Below are 21,292 nucleotides of genomic sequence, written 5' to 3' on the forward strand. Positions count from 1 at the left end.
TGTTTCTCTACAGCAGCCGAAGCTTGTTTCATAGATCTTGCAAAACTATTCAATCATTCAGTTAAAATTCCTTGACCTCCTGCTGGATGATGTTCGACAGGGCATTCATCTTCACGACACCCTTCGCGATGAATGGTAACATCTGGGCGGGTAGAGGTCCATTTCTGCAGCATCCTGGGGGAGGAACAGATAGGGTAGGTTTTGGTGTGGGTGCGATACTTGGGGACTTCTTCAACAGGTAGGACATCAAGTCTATAGGCAAAACAAAACCTGGGCGAAGGGCAAATACCGGAGCCCCGACCGGCTCAAGCCCACTAATGCTTGCTCTGGGTTCTAACTACGTGATAATGTCGTCTCGGTTTGCCAGGGAAAGCCCAGCGTCTTCACAACCCTGTCAGTTCCGAACAAACCGGGGTGATTGGTCACCGGGGCTCGAATCCCGACTAACACGACCCAGGGTAGACAGAGGATCCCCCTCAGTGCCACAAGTACATTTCCCACCGAGCAACGCGCCTGCGCCAGTTGCTCTCCTGCGTGAAGACTACAGGGCCCAGCATGCATCTAGGCCCCCTCCAGGCCATTTTTCCGCCGGGGGGAGCTCTCGCTGGCGTACTTGTTAGGCGCGGCACGGAAGAGTCCGTGCGTGATGACGTCGACGCGGCGTCGCCGAGCTCTTCTCCCCTTTTTACGCCTCTTGCATTACCAGAGTCGGGCCGCAGGAGGTGTCGGTGCCGAGAGGGGTTTTTTTTTCTGCGGGTTGCCTTTTGTTTTTCCTTTGGAACCGCGGTTGTTCAAAAGCTTGACGGAACTTGGAAGGGGACTCCCACTCTCCTCCCTCTTTCCGCCGAGTTTGTGACTCCGAGATGGACAAAGTGTGTGCTATTTTTGGAGGCTCCCGAGGCATTGGCAGGGCTGTGGCCCAGTTAATGGCCCGGAAAGGCTACCGCCTGGCGATCATTGCCAGAAACCTGGAAGGGGCCAAAGCCGCCGCCGGTGACCTCGGCGGTAGGTACCAAACTGGAGTTGTCCAGTTGTATGGCCGCGGTCCAGGCGCTTAAAATCTTTGTGAAACGAGCGGTATGGTCTTACAGGGCTCTGAGGTTTCTCGATGCAACCGCTTGCAGGCGCTTTAGAATGCGTCTCGTGCAGAAAACCCCGATCTCCCTGAGCCTCGCAGAACGCCGGCAGCGCAGCCTGCCGCCGAGGGCTGAGCACTTGGGGTTTTCTTTGACATGTGGTAGTCTTATGAGGCCCCACTAATAAGCACCCTCCGCCCTGCGGCTAGTGCTAACCCTGAGGAACGTCGCTGTTGTGGGAGAGAGCCACGTAACCGTTTACTTTTAATGTAGGGAAAAGGGCGAGTTCTCGGCCCCCGGAGACAGGGCTGGGCCGAAAGGAGTTCAGGCAGGAAAGGTAGGAGTGCAGGTATTAAAGGGCTCCCTTCAGTTTTGCCGAAGGGCGGTGTTTTGGCCCTGCGCGAATGCACAAAGCAGTGTTTGATGAAGAAACCCTTTTGAGTACCAGCCAGTTTTGAGATATACCTGGTTTGCTTTAATGTTACTAAATTGTTTTGGTGAGTTTTGCAAATGGACAGTTGAACTTTGTTCTGCCAAATTCTTTTTTATTGCATTTAAACTTCAGGATTTTTTATTTCCGGGTTATTAATAGTCATTTTGTGAATTTAACTCTTCCTTGAATTTGGGGAGAAAGGACGTTAGAAAGATCGGAAGATGCTATTTGTTTAATTACTAGACTGGACAAAATTGTACTTCATTTACTATCAGGGAGGCATGGGGAGAATAGAGGCCTAGGGGTGCGTCTTGTGGCTCTTACTGTTTTTGTGTGTGTGTGGTTTGTGTTTTTTTTTTTTTTTTTTTGAGACGGAGTCTCGCTCTGTCACCCAGGTTGGATTGCAGTGGCGCTGTCTCGGCTCACTGCAAGCTCCGCCTCCAGGGTTTACGCAATTCTGGAGCCTCAGCCTCCGGAGTAGCTGGGACTGCAGGCGCCCGCCACCATGCCCTGCTAATTTTTTTTTTTTTTAGTAGAGATGGGGGTTTCACCGTGTTAGCCAGGATGGTCTAGATCTCCTCACCTCGTGATCCGCCCATCTCGGCCTCCCAAAGTGTTGGGATTACAGGTGTGAGCCACCACGCCCCGGCCTTTTTTCTTTTTTTTCTTTTTCTTTTTTTTTTTTTTTGAGAGGGCTTCCTTCTCATTATGTTGCCTGGGCTAGACTCCAACTCCTGATTTACTGGGCTCTGGAGATCTTCTCACCTCATCCTCCCAAGGACCTGGGACTATAGGCGCCAGGTGTGGCTGTTCTTTTTTAAGTTAACATTATTGATCGGTTTGGTATCACCTGTTCAGTGCTGGTTGTGAGAGTATTGGGCTCTCTAAAAGAAAAAAAATCCTGTAAGTTATAACTCAGGGAGAATGCCAGTGAATGCTTCTTGAAGCTCATATTCCTTGCCATTCTAACAAAGGAGGGGAAGAGTGGTGACCCTTACCGAGTCACCCCAAGCCATCAGTGTTTGCTGGACTGGATTGATGCCATTAGTTGAGCTTTCAAAGGTGGTTTTGGACACCACAAGTCTTCAGGTGAAAACCAAGAGTAAGACACAGGATGCTTTTGGGCCCTGCATTCCTTTGAATCGTGTTCCATGAGAGATTGGTTTTCATCTAGAAAGTGTAATTCCCCAGGTCACTTACTGTTTCCAAAGGCTTGATGTTGTAATGTTGGTGTAAGCATATTTGTCAAGGTCAGACAGGAAATAAGCAATTGTTGTAGCTTTTAAAAACAATTCTACATTTTAGAGTATTAAAATGGTAGATTATTACATAGGGAATGATGCTTTATTTTCCCTTGAAGTGTTTTTTGGCATTTAACCATTTTTTAAAAAGTGGTAAGTAACCGTTGCTTTTAGTGAAAAGTGTTTTTTCCCCCCGTGGTTTATAGTTTTAGCATTTTTACAGCTTCTTGTGTTGTCTCGTCTCTCCTGATGGTCAGGTTTGAATAATAGTCGTTATAATATATGTGCCATAGTGCATCTGTAGCACTTAAAAAGAAGAAACCTCAGAGTTCCTGTTCAGGGCCAAAGAAACTAATTCAACAAAAACCTGACAGAATTAGACATAAATTTCAAAAAAGAATATAAAACCGAGAAGACTGTCGAATTGGGTAGCGTGAGTTCAGTGTTAAAGCTATAAATACTATTAGATGAATCTTACAGAGCCTTTATAACTTGAAAAAGCCCTCCCCTCTTTGTTGATTAAAAAGAAAATTTAAAAATTAACTTTCTGTAGTAGTACTTTATTTCCTCTTTGTTCCCCCATCCCAGTTTGATTAGACCACCTCTGTGAAAGCCAGGCCTCATGACATTACTTTTTTAATCTCTAGGTTCTAGATTAGCACAGGCCTGCCATCTTAGGTAAATGTTTAACGAATGTGTATTGAGTACATTTAAAATTTGAGTTATAACTTATAATTAATTCTTCTTTGACTTTGTTGTGTAGGAGATCATTTGGCATTTAGCTGTGATGTTGCTAAAGAACATGATGTTCAAAATACATTTGAAGAGATGGAGAAACATTTAGGTCGAGTAAATTTCTTGGTAAATGCAGCTGGTATTAACAGGTTGGTCACAGATTTAAATAAATTTCTGATATATATTTAAAACTTTTATTCCTAATATGTCTTTGATTAGTATAAGTTAATATGTTTATTTTATTTCTAACTGGGAGTAAAAGCTATTTTAAAACTTGTCAATCCATAATTCTTTTATATTGAGATACAACATATAACAAATGTCCAGCTTAATCGATTTTTAAATTTTATTTTATTTTTTTTAATTTTTATATTTTGAGGCGGAGTCTTGCTCTGTCCCCCCACACTGGAGTGCAGTGGCGCGATCTCGGCTTACTGCAAGCTCCGCCTGCCGGGTTCACGCCATTCTCCTGCCTCAGCCTCCAGAGTAGCTGGGACTACAGGCACCTGCCATCACGCCCGGCTAATTTTTCTGTATTTTTGGTAGAGACGGGGTTTCACCGTGTTAGCCAGGATGGTCTCGATCTCCTGACCTCGTGATCCGCCTGCCTCGGCCTCCCAAAGTGCTGGGATTACAGGCATGAGCCACTGCGCCTGGCCCAGCTTAATCGATTTTAACATTGTAGTCATCACACATATTGAGGTGTAGAATGTTTCCAGTGCTCCAGAAGGCAGTGTCTTCTCAATACTTTCTTGTTGGTAACTATTTTCTGAGTTTTGTCACCATATATACGTTTTGCCAGTTTGTGAACTTAACACTAATAGAATCATGGAGTGGACATTATTTTTTAAAAGATGAATTTATGAGAGAATATTTAGAATAACATTAATTTTCTTGCTAAACAAGGCTTAGTATGACAGTTGCTCAGGTCATTCAAACTATTTTGGCTACATGGTACTCCTTTTAGGGGTTAAGAATATTTCCACTCCCCCGTCTCAAAAAAAAAAAAAAAAAAAAAAAAAAAAAAGAATATTTCCACTCAAGCTGAGACGGGGTAAGAACCTGTCTTCCAAGTGGATCCTTTCTGGTTTATCAATTGTTATTTTAATGTTTCTCAAGCCAAGTTCAAAATGGGACTCTAGGTATTCTAGTTATTCTAGCTCAGATAGGAAGCACTTCTTGCACTCTACTTTCAGTAAAAATGTTATATTAGTCTTAACCTCTTTTGTTTGTTTTTATCTTACTATATACTGTTATATGCTGTTTCATTTCGTAGGGATAGTCTTTTAGTAAGAACAAAAACTGAAGATATGGTATCTCAGCTTCATACTAACCTCTTGGGTTCCATGCTGACCTGTAAAGCTGCCATGAGGGCTATGATTCAACAACAGGGAGGGTCTATTGTTAATGTAGGTGAGTCTTCACCTTTGTGAATTTATAATTATCCCATAATACCTTACCATAAAAATATTTGATCCACTAATTTGTAATTTATTGTGAAACATGAATGAAATTTATATTATCTATGGAAAAAAGGATTTAATTAATTGATTAATGAGTAAAATAAGAGTCACACATTCACATCCCTATAGGAGTCAGGCCGGTGTTAAATGAGTGACACCACTGAGTACTAGAAAAATGACACTACCAGCCATGTGATAAATGATATCCAGCTTCATTGTCCAGAGCCCATATGGAATGGTGGAGACCACTACTTAGATTCAGTAGATTGTTGCTGTGCAAGAATGTGGTTCCAGTTTTGCCAGCAATTTTGATTTTTCCAGAGAAATTGGACCATCCTGATTTTTTTTTTTTTTTTTTTTTTTTTTGAGACGGAGTCTCGCTCTGCCGCCGGGGCTGGAGTGCAGTGGCCGGATCTCAGCTCACTGCAAGCTCCGCCTCCCGGGTTCACGCCATTCTCCTGCCTCAGCCTCCCGAGTAGCTGGGATTACAGGCGCCCGCCACCTCGCCCGGCTAGTTTTTTGTATTTTTTTAGTAGAGACGGGGTTTCACCGTGTCAGCCAGGATGGTCTCGATCTCCTGACCTCGTGATCCGCCCGTCTCGGCCTCCCAAAGTGCTGGGATTACAGGCTTGAGCCTCCGCGCCCGGCCACATCCTGATTTTTATGTGAAACTTTTTTTTTTTTTTAAATAGAGACAAGGTCACACTATGTGGCCCAGGCTGGTCTTTAACTCCTGGGCTCAAGTGATCCTCCTGAAGTGCTGGGATTATAGGCGTGAGCCACGTGCCTAGCCAGGAACCTAATTTTTAAAACATGGACAAGGAATTAAAGTAGACAGTAGGGGCTAAGTAATATTGTCTACAGCAGTTGCATGGGTTACTATTAAATCTTGCATAGAGGTTTAAAGGAAGATAAAATTTCTCTGTTTTTAAGAATGGATGTAAGTAACCCTTAGTTTTCAGTTCATCTAACCCACAGGGCAGATAAACTGTGGAGTATATGCCTGTAGAACTTAAAATGCAAAATGACTTGAAATTTTATTTCAGTTTGATAATTTGGAAATACTAGGATATAATTTGTTTTTATTTTCAAATGGTAAAACCTTAAAAGGCCACAAAAGGGGGAATGCTGCTCCATAAAAGTAAATGACCCTGTTCTTTTAAATGTAGGAAATGGTTTTTCAAGCCAGAATTTAGGGTTTTTCTTTTTTGAAAACGAGAGAAGGAAAGAATACTATGCTAATAAACTAAGGGGACATGAGAGCATTTTGGACATTTACCCTTTTTAAGGGATCCGTTTTCTTATATAAGAGATTAGTCAATGAGTCAACCTTTGCCTTTTAACACAGCCAGATAAGGACTTGGGATATTTATAAGTAGGCAGACAGGCCTGTATCTGTCACCTGATAACCTGAGGTATATTTATTTAACTCTAAAATATTCTTTTTTGTTTTTAGGTATATTTAAAAAAACCCATCAGTCCTCCTTATGCATGCAAAACTTTTAGAATTGAGCTAAAAGTAAAATAATAGATAATAAAAAGTAAATTGAGAATCTTACTACAGAAAGGACTACTTTAAACTGCTAGACACTTCATTGATATTTCAGAAATTATCACTTTTTGACCTGATGAACAGTAGTGCGTGGCACAAATCAAAGCTGCTAAAGCTTCTGTTTGGTATTTCTTTTTTTTCTTTTAAAAGCCACTCATATTTAGCCACCAACTTTAGTGACACTATTGTTAATAAGTTCTGATAACCTGCTACCATCGGACCAGCCCTGTTTGGTATTTTTTTTGTACATGTATTTTTCTTTTTTTGTGTCTCTCTGTATTCTTCTTTCTGATAAACACTTCTTTCTCTGTCCATATGCATTTCTTCAGTCTGATGTCTTTTCTGTCTGTGTACCTCATAGTTCTCTTCCTTTATTATTAATTGGCCGACAATATATAATGTAGATAAATATTCTAATACTGAACTTGTTGATTCTAATAGATGTTTGGAATGTTTTCTTTTTTTAAAATTACTTTTAAAAAATTTTGTGAGGTCCTTGATTAATTTTTATATCATAAGTACAGGTCAGTGGTGCAGAAAATTACTTCCCCACTTCTGTTTTGCAAGAAGTTATTTGCATATAGTTGATACTTGAATTAAAAATTATTACATATTCATTAGATGTGGTCACTCAAGAATCTTCAGTAGGCAGTACAATTTACAATACATCACTGAATGTAATGAAATTGCACTTTTACAAAATGTTTATAATTGAAGCTTTGCCAATTTAGATCGACAGTACAAGCATGTCTTGCAGATATTGTAGCTTTGGTTCTACTCCACCAGAATAAAGCGAATATTTCAAGAATGTAAGTCACACAAATTGAATTGCTGCAATCTCATGATAAAACAGATGGGTGAGGAGTTGCTTCTTATGCATGGATAAACAAAGTTGTTTCTCAAGATGGAATCTACTCCTTGTGAAGATATCAATAGTGTTGAAATGACAAAGGATTTAGAATATCCTATAAACTTACTTGATAAAGCAATAGCAGGGATTGAGAGGAGTGGCTCCAATTTTTAAAGTTCTACTTGGATAAAATGCTATCAAACAGCATCACATGCTGCAGAGAAATCTTTCATGAAATGAAGAGTCAATCAATGTGGCAAATTTTGTGTTACCCAATTGTTTAGTTTCTCAGTGCATGTAAAAGTTATATTATGATCTATTAAGTATGCAGTAGCATTGTATCTAAAAAACAACGTAAATACTTTGTTGCTAAAAAATACTTAATTGCTAAAAAGTGCTAATGATCATCTGAGCTTCTTGCAAGTCATAATCTTTTTGCTGGCATAGGGTCCCGCCTTGATGTTGATGGCTGCTGACTGATAATGGTGGCTGTGGCAATTTCTTAAGACAAAATTTTTTATCCAAGTAAAAAATCCAACTGGATTTTATCCAAGTGGAGCCACTCCTCTCAATCCCTGCTATTGCTTTATCAACTAAGTTTGTAGGATATTCTAAATCCTTTGTCATTTCAACACTATTCACATCTTCATAAGGAGTAGATTCCATCTTGAGAAACAACTTTGTTTATCCATACATAGGAAGCGACTCCTCACCCATTTGTTTTATCATGAGATTGCAGCAATTCGGTCACATCTTCAGGCTCCACTTGTAATTCTGCTCCATTGAAGTCTTGAACCCCACAAAGTCGTCCATGAAGGTTGAAATAACTTCTTTCAAACTCCTGTTAATGTTGATATTTTGACGTCCTGCCATGAATCACAAATGTTCTGAATGATATATAGAACAGTGAATCCTTTCCAGAAGGCTGTCAATTTACTTTGCCCAGATTCCTAAGAGGACTTACTATTTATGACTGCTATAGACTTATAAAGTGTTTCTTAAATAAGACTTGAAAGTCACAATTATCCCTTGATCCATGAGCTGAAGAAAGGATATTGTGTTAACAGGCACAAAAACAGCATTAATCTCCTTGCACATCTCTCCATCGGAGCTCTTTGGTGAGCAGGTGCATTGTCAGTGAGCAGTAATATTTTGTTTGTGGCACCCCAACAGCAGTGAACATCAAGAATCACTGACCACAGATCATTATAACAGACATCATAATAACGAAAAGGTTTAAGATGGTGTGAAAATTATCAAAATGCGACAAAGAGACACAGAGTGAGCACTGCTCACAGTGAGCCATGCTGTTGGAAAAGTGCTAATAGGATTGCTTGATGGCAGGGTTGCTACAAGCCTTCCATTTGTTAAAAAAACAAAAAAACAAAAAACCCCACAATATCTGCAAAGCACAATAAAGCAGAACAATAAAATGAGTTATGCACGTAATTCAATTTTAGTGAGATTTGTCTTCAAATGAACTAGTTTTTAAAGAGAAAATGAGAGCTTTCTGCCTTATGTCTGTGTTGTAGAATCATAAAATTAGTTAGCTTTTGTCTGACTAATTGTTTTTTTGGCATTAACCTCTACCTGCTGGAAGCCTTTATAAATACCAGAGAATTTTCATACAGAGTTTTTATCATATCTGACATGCTCAGAAATTAGAGTGTGTCCCCTTCACATAATGGATCAATTTGCAAGCACCTGCATTGGCAGTTTTATATCAGCTGCTTTCAAATGCTATTTTCTGTATGTATCTGGAGCAGACTTGGACTCTTATATCTTCCGTAAATGACTGATGACAGTGGTTAGAATTTCTGATTTTAACAAAGGACAAGGTGAGGTGGGTTTTACCTTTTTGTTTACTATAAATTATCTGAATTTTCAAGTAACCCCATTAACTGAATTTAATATGCTTTTTTTTTTTTTTTTTTTTTTTTTTTTTTGTCCTAGGAAGCATTGTTGGCTTAAAAGGCAATTCTGGCCAGTCCGTTTATAGTGCCAGTAAAGGAGGATTAGTTGGATTTTCACGTGCTCTTGCTAAAGAGGTAGCAAGAAAGAAAATTAGAGTGAATGTAGTTGCACCAGGTTAGTGAAAACTTTATTAAAATAACTTGATTATGATTATTGTTTTATCGGGAAACCATTATTTGGAACATTAGTAATTGACATCTGGGTAGAATAGTTTGTAAAATGATTGTGAAAAGAATGAAATAATGAACTGGGAGACTCAAAAAAATTTCTTTTACCTCATATTCTATATAAAGTCTATCTGTTAGCCTGTTTGCATTTATATAAAGGACTATCTGAGGTAATTCATAAAGAAAAGAGGCTTATTTGGCTCTCGGGTCTGCAGGCTGTACAAGCATGACACCAGCATCTGCTCAGCTTCTGGTGAGGCCAAGGAATCTTTTTTTCAATCATAGCAGAAGGTAAAGAGGTAGCAGGCAAGTCATATGGGGGTAGCAAGAGCAAGAGAGAGGAGGTGGCAGGCTCTAAACAACCAGCTCTGGCGTGAACAGTGAGAACTCATTTGTTACCATGTGGAGGGCACCAAGCTATTCATGAAGAATCCGCCTCCATGACCCAAACACCTCCCACTAGGCCCACCTCCGACACTGGGAATCACATTTCAACATGAGATTTGGAGGGAACAAACATCCAAAACATAGGAGTCTTTATTTTTAAATTTGGCACTAATGGAATAACTTAAGGTGGAGAGGGTCTTAGAGATCATTTTTTCCAGTCATTTTTGTAGATTAGAAAACTGTACCTGGGATTCAGAGTGACTTGCCTAAGGTTATACATCTAGTTTATGGAAAAACTGTTACTAAAAGCTTTGTCTTTTGATTTCCACCTAATGGAAGCTTAAAATTAATGTCCTACCAGGTGTGGTAGCTCATGCAGGAGGCTGAGGCAGGAGTATCGTGAGGCCAGGAGTTCCAGATCAGCCTGAGCAACATAGCAAGATGCTGTCCGTACCGAAAGAAAAAAAAATTAGCCGGGCATAGTGGTGCATACCTATAGTCCCAGCTACTTGGGAGGCTAAAGCAGGAGGATTGCTGGAGCCCAGGAGTTGGAGGTTGCAGTGAGCTATGATCATGCCATTGTACTCCAGCCTAGGTGACAGAGCGAGACCCTGTCGAGACCCTGTCTCTATAAAAATAAAAAATTTCTTTTTAGATTTCCTTTATATCATTACACAAACTTTAGATAGTTTTGTTCTTTTACTACTATGGTCTGTCTAAACTATCTGGAACCTCCCATTTTCCTAATTTTTACTTTTCCATTATTTGCCTTTTGCCAGGTTACTAGTTGATACAATTGCCTGGATTAATGAAAAGGGTAATAAAATGGTGCTAAAACTCAAAAATACATTATCACTAATTAGCTGGTGTGCTAGAAATTTTGATTAGGTATTTACTTGGTATTTAAGTAACACAAGTGTTTTTATCCACCTCTGCCAGTTAGCCATGGAATCTTTGTCCTAGCCTACTGTAGGTACTTAAGAATTAATCACCTATATAAGAAAAGGCAGTTTATTTCGGTTTGCTGGTCGTTTGTAAGAAAGAGAGGGCTGAAGTAGACGTTTACCACCTTTCCCTTTCCAGTCACTAACGGCTCCAGCTTGGACCTTACAGTTGGTGTTTTCTTTGGCACTGAGGTTGAGCCAGCAGGTATCAGGGATTTATCAAAATATCCTGGTAACCGTTTTGGTCTATAGTGTGTCTTTATTTCAATTCTTTTTTTTTTTTTTTTTTTTTTGGCACAGCGACTAGCTACATTCAGACATTCTAAATCTATGAATATTTGATAAGTGACTGTGGTTCAGATACATCTATTTTCTGGGAGTAGGGAGAGAAAGAAAAAGAAAAAGCAATCCAAAAGCAGCATTTTTGTTATCTTAGTGCTGTTTTCTCTTTGTGTGTGCTTTATGCAAGCTGATTGATTTTTAGTGTTAGCCTAGATGAAACATCTGTGGAATAAATTATTTGTGGTTTGGAACTACATGTATTTGCTCCCCTCTCTTTTCAGGATTGGAATATTGTGGGTAATGAAGGGTTAATTTTAGTTCATGATAATTTAAAAGCTGAATAGTTTACAGGAAATGCAAGTGTTCTTAGCTAACAGTAGCTCATGCAGCAAACTTTCTGGCATGTCTCCTACGTGCAGGGGCTGTGCTAGCTCCCCAAATACAGGAATGAATAGGTATTTCTGCACAAGGAGCTAAGTATAGTGAAAAAGACTGACATGTAAACAAATAATTGCAATGTCTTATGATAAATATAAAATAGAGGTACATATATGGTGCTATGGAAATGTTGAAGAAAGAAAGAATGCTTAATTTTGTCTAGTTAAGAGTAAATAGTTGTCAAGGCAGTAGACTAAATAGTGGGAATCCAGTTTGCATACTAAGGGGAAGTTTTAAGATTGTTATGGAAGTGTGGTTGTAGTCTTTCTTTCTTAAAGATTTTACTTTCCAGTGCAGTCTTTTATTTTATTTTTTTTTGAAAGTGGTGGTTTTATTTATCACTCCCCTTTTTCGTTGAGCATAGAACCCTTATAGAGCATAATATATATTTATATATTATGGATTTCCAGTGCAATTTATACTACAGATAACGACCTGTAGCTGAACATGTTGCCATTTAATAGGGTGGCCTTTATGTATATTTAGCAGATTTGATGGTATGAATATGCATTATTGGTCAGAAGCAAAGTGCAACTTGAAATAGTAGAATTACATCAGTTCTATGGATTATTTACCAACCTTATTTTAGATAGTAATTTCAACCAGATTCTTCAACAGATCTTCTAACAGAGCTAACAAACATTAGAGTTAACAATGTCAGTTTTCCTGGTCACCTTCAAATAGAGTTTCCAATTAGCAGGAAAACAGTTTAAAAGCAAATTATAACAGGAAAAGCAAGGAACAAGGAAAATAATAAATTAGGCTGCCATTCATTGCCTAATATTGTTGACTGTTTTTAAAGATCAATAGCTGCTAATCTTTGGTATTACTTTAAATATGAAATAAACTGTTCATGGTAAATCTTACTGATTGGAAAATATTGAATATTAGAAACAATATCTGATAAGTGGAACCTATAATGGCTATATTACTTTAAAAAATATGTGTTTTGAATAGATAATATTGTACAAAATTCAAAAGTACAAAAAGGCATGAAGAATCTTTTCTCCTCTGGACATTCAGTTACTTAAAAGTAATTGCTGTTAACTACATAGTTTCTTTTGTATTTCATATAAGCCAATAAAGCAGGCTAGGCGTGAGTGTAAGATAACACAAATTGTATCATGCAGTTCACAGTGTTCGTATCTTCCTTTTTTCATAGAACAATATACCTTGGTGATGTTTCTATGTTTTTCCATATAGAGCTGCTTCACTTTCTAAAATAACAGCTTTGTGGAAATACAATTCACATACCATACAATTCACCCATTTAAATTGTACAATTCAGTGGTTTTAGTAAGTCACAGAATTGTTCAATCTTTACCACAGTAAATTTTAGAATATTTTCATCATTTTTAAAGAAATCCTAAACCCATTAGCATTCATTCCCTATTTCTTTACTATCTCCCCAGGTTTTGGTAACCGCTAAACTACTTTCTGTCTCTACAGATTTGCGTATTCCGGACATTTCATATAAATGGAATCATGTAATAATTGGTGTTTTGTGACTGTTGTGTCACTTTTAATGGCTGAATGAAAACAGAAAATAATGTTTGTTTTAAGGGTATGCCTAACTAACCTGTTGTCTTTTGACGGGCATTTATTTTCTGAACTTTTTCTGTTACAACTGCAGTGACAATACTTGTATATAGTTTATTTTGCACATTTGCAAGTATATGAGTGTAATCTTGGGACTGGAATTGCCAAGACCTCAGAGGTATATGCATTTTAAATTTTGACAAATAGTATTGTGTTTATTTCTAGAGGATACTTTAAGTGTTTCAGCACTTTTATTTATTTATTTTTTAAGTTGAAGAGCTTTTATGTTTACTGCTTGGAGAAAATCTTGGTGACAAAGATTTGTATGAGTTTGGCAGCTACTCAGAGCAGATATTCTAAGTGTTCTTATGTGCTGTTTGGAATGAAGTTGATTTCTCACTCTGCTTCCTTCTACAAACATAATATTAAGACATAGAAATTTGTTCTGGTTAAAATCTTGGTTTAGTTTTTGGTAAGAGCCTTACTTCTTCTCCCTTAGAAAAGTGTCTGGGGTTGTTTTTGTTTTTTTTGAGTCCTGGAAACTTTAATCAAAGAGTGGACATCTGAGCTGGTAGATACATCAAATAGTGCCCCATCTCACAATTGTTAGTACTAGTGATAAGCTAAAATCCTGATGCCTTTTTAAATATAAAGGCTCTGCTGTATATAAAAATGTTGAAAACTAAAATAATGACCTAGGAATATGGAAATGAAGTGTTTCTATTTATACTATATAGCTAGTCAGAAATACATAAAGGAAACAATCTTTTTAAAAAAATTGTTAAAAATTTTTTTTGAGATGGGGTTTCACTCTGTTGCCTAGGTTGGAGTATAGTGGTGCAGTCTTGGCTCACTGCAGCCTCGACCTTCTGGGCTCAAGCTATCCTCCTGCCTCAGTAGTAGCTGGGAATACAGGCATAAGCCACCATGCCTAGCCTATATCTTTAGAGTTTATCAAATATAAATTCTCACTGGGCAGGAGCCATGCATTTCCTTTTATGAGCAAGAGTATCCCTGTTCCTAAAGAGTTCCTGTAAAAATTGTACTGGGTTTTTAATCACATATATGGAACTAAACTAGAAGTATCTTTGCTCTAAATTGGTTTAGTGCTTGTCATTTCAATTATCTTTTCATTGATTTAAGAAGTGATAACTTTGTAGCCAATTGGAAACCTCTGACTGTCCAGGTGATGCAGTAGCATCATTTGTTGGACAGTGGCATCTACTGGTAGTTTGTAAATTTTATAGCCTAGTTTGAAAGGCATTGTAAATATATACCTGGCAAAAAGGGGAGTAGAGCAAAATTTCCAGAATTTTATAAATGAAGTGAAAGAATGATATGGGGGAAGAGTCCTTTGGGGCCAAGAAGAGAGCACAGACCAGAAAGTAATACAAGCAGAAAGAAGGGTGTGTGAGTTGTTTAAGGACTATTAATTTCTCTCTTCAAGTCTGTGATACATGATATGGAATCCAAGAGACTATTTATATGTCATGCCCTGGGTTGTGAATATATTTATAAATGAAGATCATGTGGTTCATAACCTTTAATATAAAATGACATGGAAGTTCCGTACAGCCCAGAGTAATTTATCATTAGAGACTAGCTTTACATTTTTAATTTAATTTCTGATAAATTTTAATTTCTGATAAAGTGGGGACAGATACATGAGTTTTAAAAAGCTACAGACAGATTATTAGGGCAGTAAAACTATTCTGTATGCTACTATAATGGTGGACACATGATATTATGCATTTGTCCAGACCTGTAGAACTGTACAGTCTAAAGAGTGACCTCTTAGCTTGTGAAGACAAAATGGTATTAAATAAATGAATAAATAAATACATAAAATAAAGAGTGAACCCTAATATAAACCATGGGCTTTACTTAACAATGTATCAATATTGGTTTATCAGTTGTAAAAAATGTGCCACACTAAGGTAAGATGTTAGTAATAGGGGGAAATGGGAAGGAGGGGTGAAAAGGGGGTGCATGGGATCTCTCTGAACGTTGTGTTCAATTTACTGTAAACCTAAAATTCCTCAAAAACGTAAAGTTTATACGTGTTTTAAAAAGCTACAGAAAATGAAGAGAGGCTCTTTGGACATGTGCTTGTCCTCCACAGAAAATAACATAATCACAGAGGAAAAACCAGCATTGGTGAATTCATCCCTTCCTTTCAGCTTGGCCTCTTTCATCCACTTTACTTTTAGTGCAGAGTTCAGTGATGGCTAGCAGCTGTCCGCTGATATTTGTTATCCCAAGTATCCATTCATAGGTCTCGGGAGAGGTTGTGGCAAGCTTTCCCTAAATAAATCACACCCTTGTCTTCTAAGCTTGAGCAGTAGAGGGAGACTCTTCCTTCGAGGTGGGTGGCTGAACATCATTCCTGTTCTGGACTTCTTGTAATCATCAGATTGTACAGATCCGACCTAACATAGACATAGATCATAGCAGAGATGAATCCAGGCTGTAATGTTTAACAGGACCTTATTAAAAGCTTCAAGATGTCAGCCTTTATCTGTTCCATATCTAGCTTACTTGGTTGTTTTTGGGGGATCACATGTCTGTCCTCCAAATTGGAAACCCCTAACTCTCCAGGAGATGCAGTAGCATTATTTGTTGGACAGTGGCACCTACTGGTAGTTTGTAATTTTTATAGCCTAGTGTGAAAGGCATTGTAAATGTATACCTAGCAAAAAGGGGAGTAGAGCAAAATTTCCAGAGTTTTACAAATGAAGTGAAAGGACGATATGGGGGAGAGTCCTTTGGGGCCAAGCAGAGAGAGAGCATAGACTAGAAAGTAATACAAGCAGAAAGAAGGGTGCCAGCCTGTGTCTGTGTGGTAGAGATTATCTTTCCATCTCTCTGGGATTGTCCCTGAAAGTGTCTCACTGCTTAGGTCTCCTTGCCTGTCTAAGGCTTGCAGACCTTCCAGTATCTCATGCCTTATTCTAGATCTGCTTTTTTCCCGAGGTGAAAAAACATGTTCAAATGGTCACTCACAACTTTTGTGGCCTTACTTTTTGTCTCCAAAAGGACAAACATATCAGAACTAGCATCCACCCAGAAGGGCCAATCAGTTCCTTTCAACACAGCATGGATGAAAACCCAGGTTAGCATTAGTGCTTCTTGAATTGGAAGTAGTCTAACCTGTATGTACCTACCAATGTGAGAACTGAGGGCCCTTCTAGGGGAACTTACTTTCCTAAATTTCAAGTAAAGTTGTCATGAAGAGTACTTAATGAGGCATACTTTTAATCTTTGAATCGTAGGGTTGCAGGGGCTAACAGAAACCTCAGGCCAGGCTGCATGGTGGCTTACGCCTGTAATCCCAGTACTGTGGGAGGCCAAGGCAGGCTGATCACTTAAGGCCAGGAGTTTGAGACCAGCGCAACCAACCTTGTGAAACCCTGCCTCTACTAAAAATACAAAATTAGCCTGGTGTGGTGACGAATGCATGGAATCCTAACTACTCAGGAGGCTGAGGCATGAACTTGGGAGGTGGAGGTTTCAGTGAGCCGAGATCATGCCATTGCACTCTAGCCTGTGTGACAGGAGCCAAACTCAGTCTCAAAAAAAAAACAAAACAAAAAACAAAAAAACCAAAAACTAGCTGGGCATGGTGATAGGCGCCTGTAGTCCCAGCTACTGGGGTGGCTGAGGCAGGAGAATTGCTTGAACCTGGGAGGCAGAGGTTGCAGTGAGCCGCAGTTGTGCCACTGCACTCCAGCTTGGGTGACAGAGCCAGACTGTCTAAAAAAAAAAAAAAAGCAAAAAAGAAAAAAACAGAAACCTCAGAGATCTGTCATTTTCCATCTATTTCATTCATTTTATGATACAGAAACAGTCATTCAGTTGCAGATAGTACGTGACTGTTGGGAACAGGCCCCCAAATCTGGCCATAAACTGGCCCCAAAACTGACCATAAACAAAATCTCTGCAGCCCCGTGACAAGTTCGTGATGGCCATGACGCCCATGCTGAAGGTTGTGGGTTTACTGGAATGAGGGCAAGGAACATCTGGCCCACCCAGGGTGGAAAACTTCTTAAAGGTGTTCCTGAACCACAAACAATAGCATGAGCGATTTGCACCTTAAGGACATGCTCCTGCTTCAGATAACTAGCCAGACCCATCCCTTTATTTCGGCCTATCCCTTCATTTCGGCCCATCCCTTTGTTTCCCATAAGGAATACTTTTAGTTAATCTATAATCTATAGGAACAATGCTTATCACTGGCTTGCTGTCAGTAAATATGTGGGTAAATCTCTGTTCGAGGCTCTCAGCTTTGAAGGCTGTAAGAAGCCTGATTTCCCACTCCACACTCTATATTTCTGTATGTGTGTCTTTAATTCTTCTAGTGCTGCTGGGTTGGGGTCTCCATGACTGAGCTGGTCTTGGCACATGATTTTTCTCAGGTTATAGCTTTAATAGTATTAGCAGAGCAGGGAACAGAACCTAGTTTAATGTATCCTAATCCAGTGGTTTTTTAAACCACAAAATACTGCCTTTGAGAAAAAAGGCCAGGCCAGCAGGGTCAGAAGTTGAGCCTGGGATTTGCAAAGTCACAAGGTCTTTCTTGCAAACCATTTCTACTGTAGTTTATCGTGTTTTTCTGTTTTTGTTTTTTAGGTTAAAATGCATCGATTTTTATGCTGAGAGTTTGTGAGAGTTACTGGGAAGTATTCTATGCTAATTTTGCTAGAGTTCGAAAACAACTTAAAGGATAATTGTGTCTATCTTTGAGAAGATAACATGAACTTTTACATGTTTTTGACAATTTTTATTCATTCTGCTTTTATTACAAGTATGAGATGAGGTTTGCTTCCTAGGATACTCTCTGAGGCACTTTTGAAAATACTTTTGTCGGCTGGGCACAGTGGCTCACGCCTGTAATCCTAGCACTTTGGGAGGCTGAGGTGGGTGGATCACCTGAGGTCAGGAGTTCAGGACCATCCTGGCCAACCTGGTGAAAACCCCGTCTCTACTAAAAATACAAAAATTAGCTGGGCGTGGTGGCGTGTGCCTGTAGTCCCAGCTACTGGGGAGGCTGAGGCAGGAGAATGGCTTGAACCCGGGAGGCGGAGGTTGCGGTGAGCCGAGATCGCACCACTGCACTCTAGCCTGGTGACAGAGTGAGACTCTTGTCAAAAAAAAAATAAAATAAAATAAAAAGGAAGATACGTGTATCTAAAGACAGAAAACTTTGGATAGCAAGAACCCCCAAGATATTAAGATGATTGGATTGCCTGTTGATTATTGTGATTCTTCACTGTAAATTAAGTTTCATTTACAGTTCATTGGAAATTCTACAGAGGCTAGTATCAATATCTGTGTTAGCTGCTCCTTCTTTTATTCTTGCATTCCTTCTGGCCTTCTCATTCTTCTTAAAGATGAGAGGATATGAAGGAAATATTGCTGACTTTTAAAATAAATGTGGTAAGATTTTATGGCAGAGAAGACTGTATTTCACAATGTAATTTCACAGTGAAACACACATAATACAAAATTAGTTTTGTTATTCCAGGCCTTCATTACAGACTATCTGAAGGTAGTACTGTGTGTATTTTTTCAACAACTTTTTATCTGAATACAGAAGTAATATATATATCTGTTGTAGACAGTTTGCAAAAAGCAGAAAAATATAAAGAAAATAAAAATCATTACCTGTAATTCTAGTATCTAATGATAATCACTGTTAATATTTTGGTATAATACTTTTTTTAGTCATTAGTATAAGTTTTTTGTTGTGTTTTTAGTAGTGGTATAACAGTTCATTTGTAACCTACATTTTATACACAAATGTTATTTTTAGATTTAAATATCCTATAGCATAATTTTAATTTTTTATTTTTATCTTATTTTATTCATTTATTTGTATAAATACAAATGAATGCAGGTGCAGATGCAGTTTTGTTACATGCATAGATTTCATAGTGGGAAGTCAGGGCTTTTAGGGTGTCTATCACCTGAATAACACACATTGTACCCATTAGGTAATTTCTTATTCACCTCCGTCCCACCCTCTCACCCTTCTGAATCTCCATTGTCATCACATCCATGTATACACATTCTTTAGCTCCCAGTTACAAATGAGAACATATAGCATTATTTGTAATACCTGCATTATTTTGTTGTATGGATGTATCATAACTTATTTAACCAGTTTCTTATTGAAAGACATTTAGCTTGTTTCAGTTTTTCCCTAATGAAAGTGTCATTCATAAGCTTCATGATAGACAAATCTATGAATATTTTTCACAAGACTTTTAAGAATATGCATAGATATTTATAACTGCAAACCTAAAGAAAGGAAAGTGAAGTAATTACATAGTATTGCGTAATAAACCAATGGCCTAATGTTAATTCTTAATTCATTGTTTACTTCACATTTATTATGGTACTTTAAAAGGTAATATATTTAGGTTTATCTATAGTTTGAGCTATAAATGATTTAGTTTTAACATAGGGCAATTTGGAAACTATATTTTTGAGATTGCACATTAAATGTTTACTTCACAAGTCATGTTGAGCTTTTAGTCCATCTATTTTTCCTGACCTTAAAAAAATTTTTTTCTAACTATTCTTTTCATGAGGATAAATATTGCTTTCTTTTTAATAACCCAAATGATTGAGTAATATACAGGATACTGATTTTAAGTTAAGCATTTTATTAATAATGTGTATTTGTATGTCCTGTATTAATCTTACAGATTTTCTTCATAAGTCTACAGTTCTCCCTGGTATATATTTGCAATTATTTAGGATTAGTTGGTTATATAATATGTAGTTAGTTCTTTATACTGTTGAACTTAATACATTCTTTAGAACATATTCTCGTCAGGCTTTACTGAATACACCAGTACTATATTAAATTTTGAATTTTCTGTGTTTACTTGTATCAGAATTGGATATGATCATAAGATTTTAAAATACGGATGTGGGAAATGCCGGCCTTTCTAATCATCAGCTACCAAATCAATTCATGTGTCCACTTTTGTGATGCCTTCCTTCCCTTGACACTACTTTCCACTCTCTTCTATCCCTGCCTTAGTGAAAATTAATCTATTCTGTGGTATTTTATGTATACTTCTATCAGGATATTCACCAGACTTCTTACATCATAATCGGGTGTGCAAGTGACCATTTCCTCCACAAATCATAGGTTCCCCAAAGAGTGGAATTTTGTTTCATTCATGTTTGTATCTACCTACTTACATTTTGCTAGGTGGGCCAGATACTTGGGGATCAGATATTTTAGTGTCCAGTAAATATTCATTGAGTTAAATTGTATAAAAATATAGGCTTGGTGTCTTGATTACTAACAAAACTATTTTGTTTTGTTTTGCTTTTTTTGAGATGGAGTTTCGCTCGTCGCCCAGGCCTGGAGTGCAGTGACGCAATCTAGATTCACTCCAACCTCTGCCCGCCTCCCAGGTTCAAGCAGTTCTCCTGCCTCAGACTTCTGAGTAGCTGGGATTACAGTCGCCTGCCACCACACCCAGCTAGTGTTTTGTATTTTTAGTAGAGACGGGGTTTCACCATGTTGGGCAGGCTGGTCTCGAACTCCTCCCCTCAGGTGATCCGCCCGCCTTGGCCTCCCAAAGTGCTGGGATAACAGGCGTGAGTCACCGCACCCAGCCAACAAAACTGTTTTATAAACAAGGATTACTAATAATCTCAAATTATAGGGTGGGTATGGTGGCTCATGCCTGTAATTCCAGCACTTTGGGAGGCTGAGGTGGGCTGATCCCTTGAGTCCAGGAGTTTGAGACCAGCCTGGGCCACATGACGAAACCCCATCTCTACAAAAAGTACAAAAACTAGCCGAGTGTGGTGGTGCACGCCTATAGTCCCAGTTACTTGGGAGGCTGAGGCAAGAGGATCACTTGTGGGAGGGGGGAGGGATTGCATTGGGAGTTACACCTGATGTAAATGACGAGTTGATGGGTGCTGACGAGTTGATGGCTGCAGCACACCAACATGGCACAAGTATACATATGTAACAAACCTGCACATTACGCACATGTACCCTAGAACTCAAAGTATAATAATAAAAAAAAAAAAAAAAAAAAAGGATCACTTGTGCCCCAGAGGTCCAGGCTACAATGAGTCATCTTTGCACCACCGTGTTCTAGCCTGGGTGACAGCAAGACCCTGTCTCAAAAAAAAAAATTTTTTTTTAAAAATAATTTCAAATTAAAATTTTCAGAA

The 21,292-nt window shown here is 38.6% G+C and overlaps 1 protein-coding gene across 7 annotated transcripts in view; it reads left to right on the top strand.

Annotated features, from left to right (window-relative positions):
* The first annotated feature begins 641 nt into the window (after window positions 1–641).
* The window catches only part of CBR4 (carbonyl reductase 4), a 155,609-nt gene continuing 134,958 nt past the window's right edge, over window positions 642–21,292 (top strand). For 4 of the 7 annotated variants that reach the window (XR_007725877.1, XR_007725878.1, XR_007725879.1 and 1 more), the window contains exons 1-4: window positions 672–1,005; window positions 3,514–3,634; window positions 4,762–4,898; window positions 9,304–9,438. Coding sequence is in view for 4 of the 7 variants with exons in the window: in XM_050791742.1 (XP_050647699.1) it covers window positions 864–1,005; window positions 3,514–3,634; window positions 4,762–4,898; window positions 9,304–9,438 (535 nt within the window). In the remaining 3 variants the exon portion in view is untranslated. The other 3 variants (XM_050791739.1, XM_050791741.1, XM_050791740.1) reach the window with 3 other exon arrangements.

This window comes from Macaca thibetana, chromosome 5, assembly GCF_024542745.1.
Source record: "Macaca thibetana thibetana isolate TM-01 chromosome 5, ASM2454274v1, whole genome shotgun sequence".
NCBI classification, from domain to species: Eukaryota; Metazoa; Chordata; class Mammalia; order Primates; family Cercopithecidae; genus Macaca; species Macaca thibetana.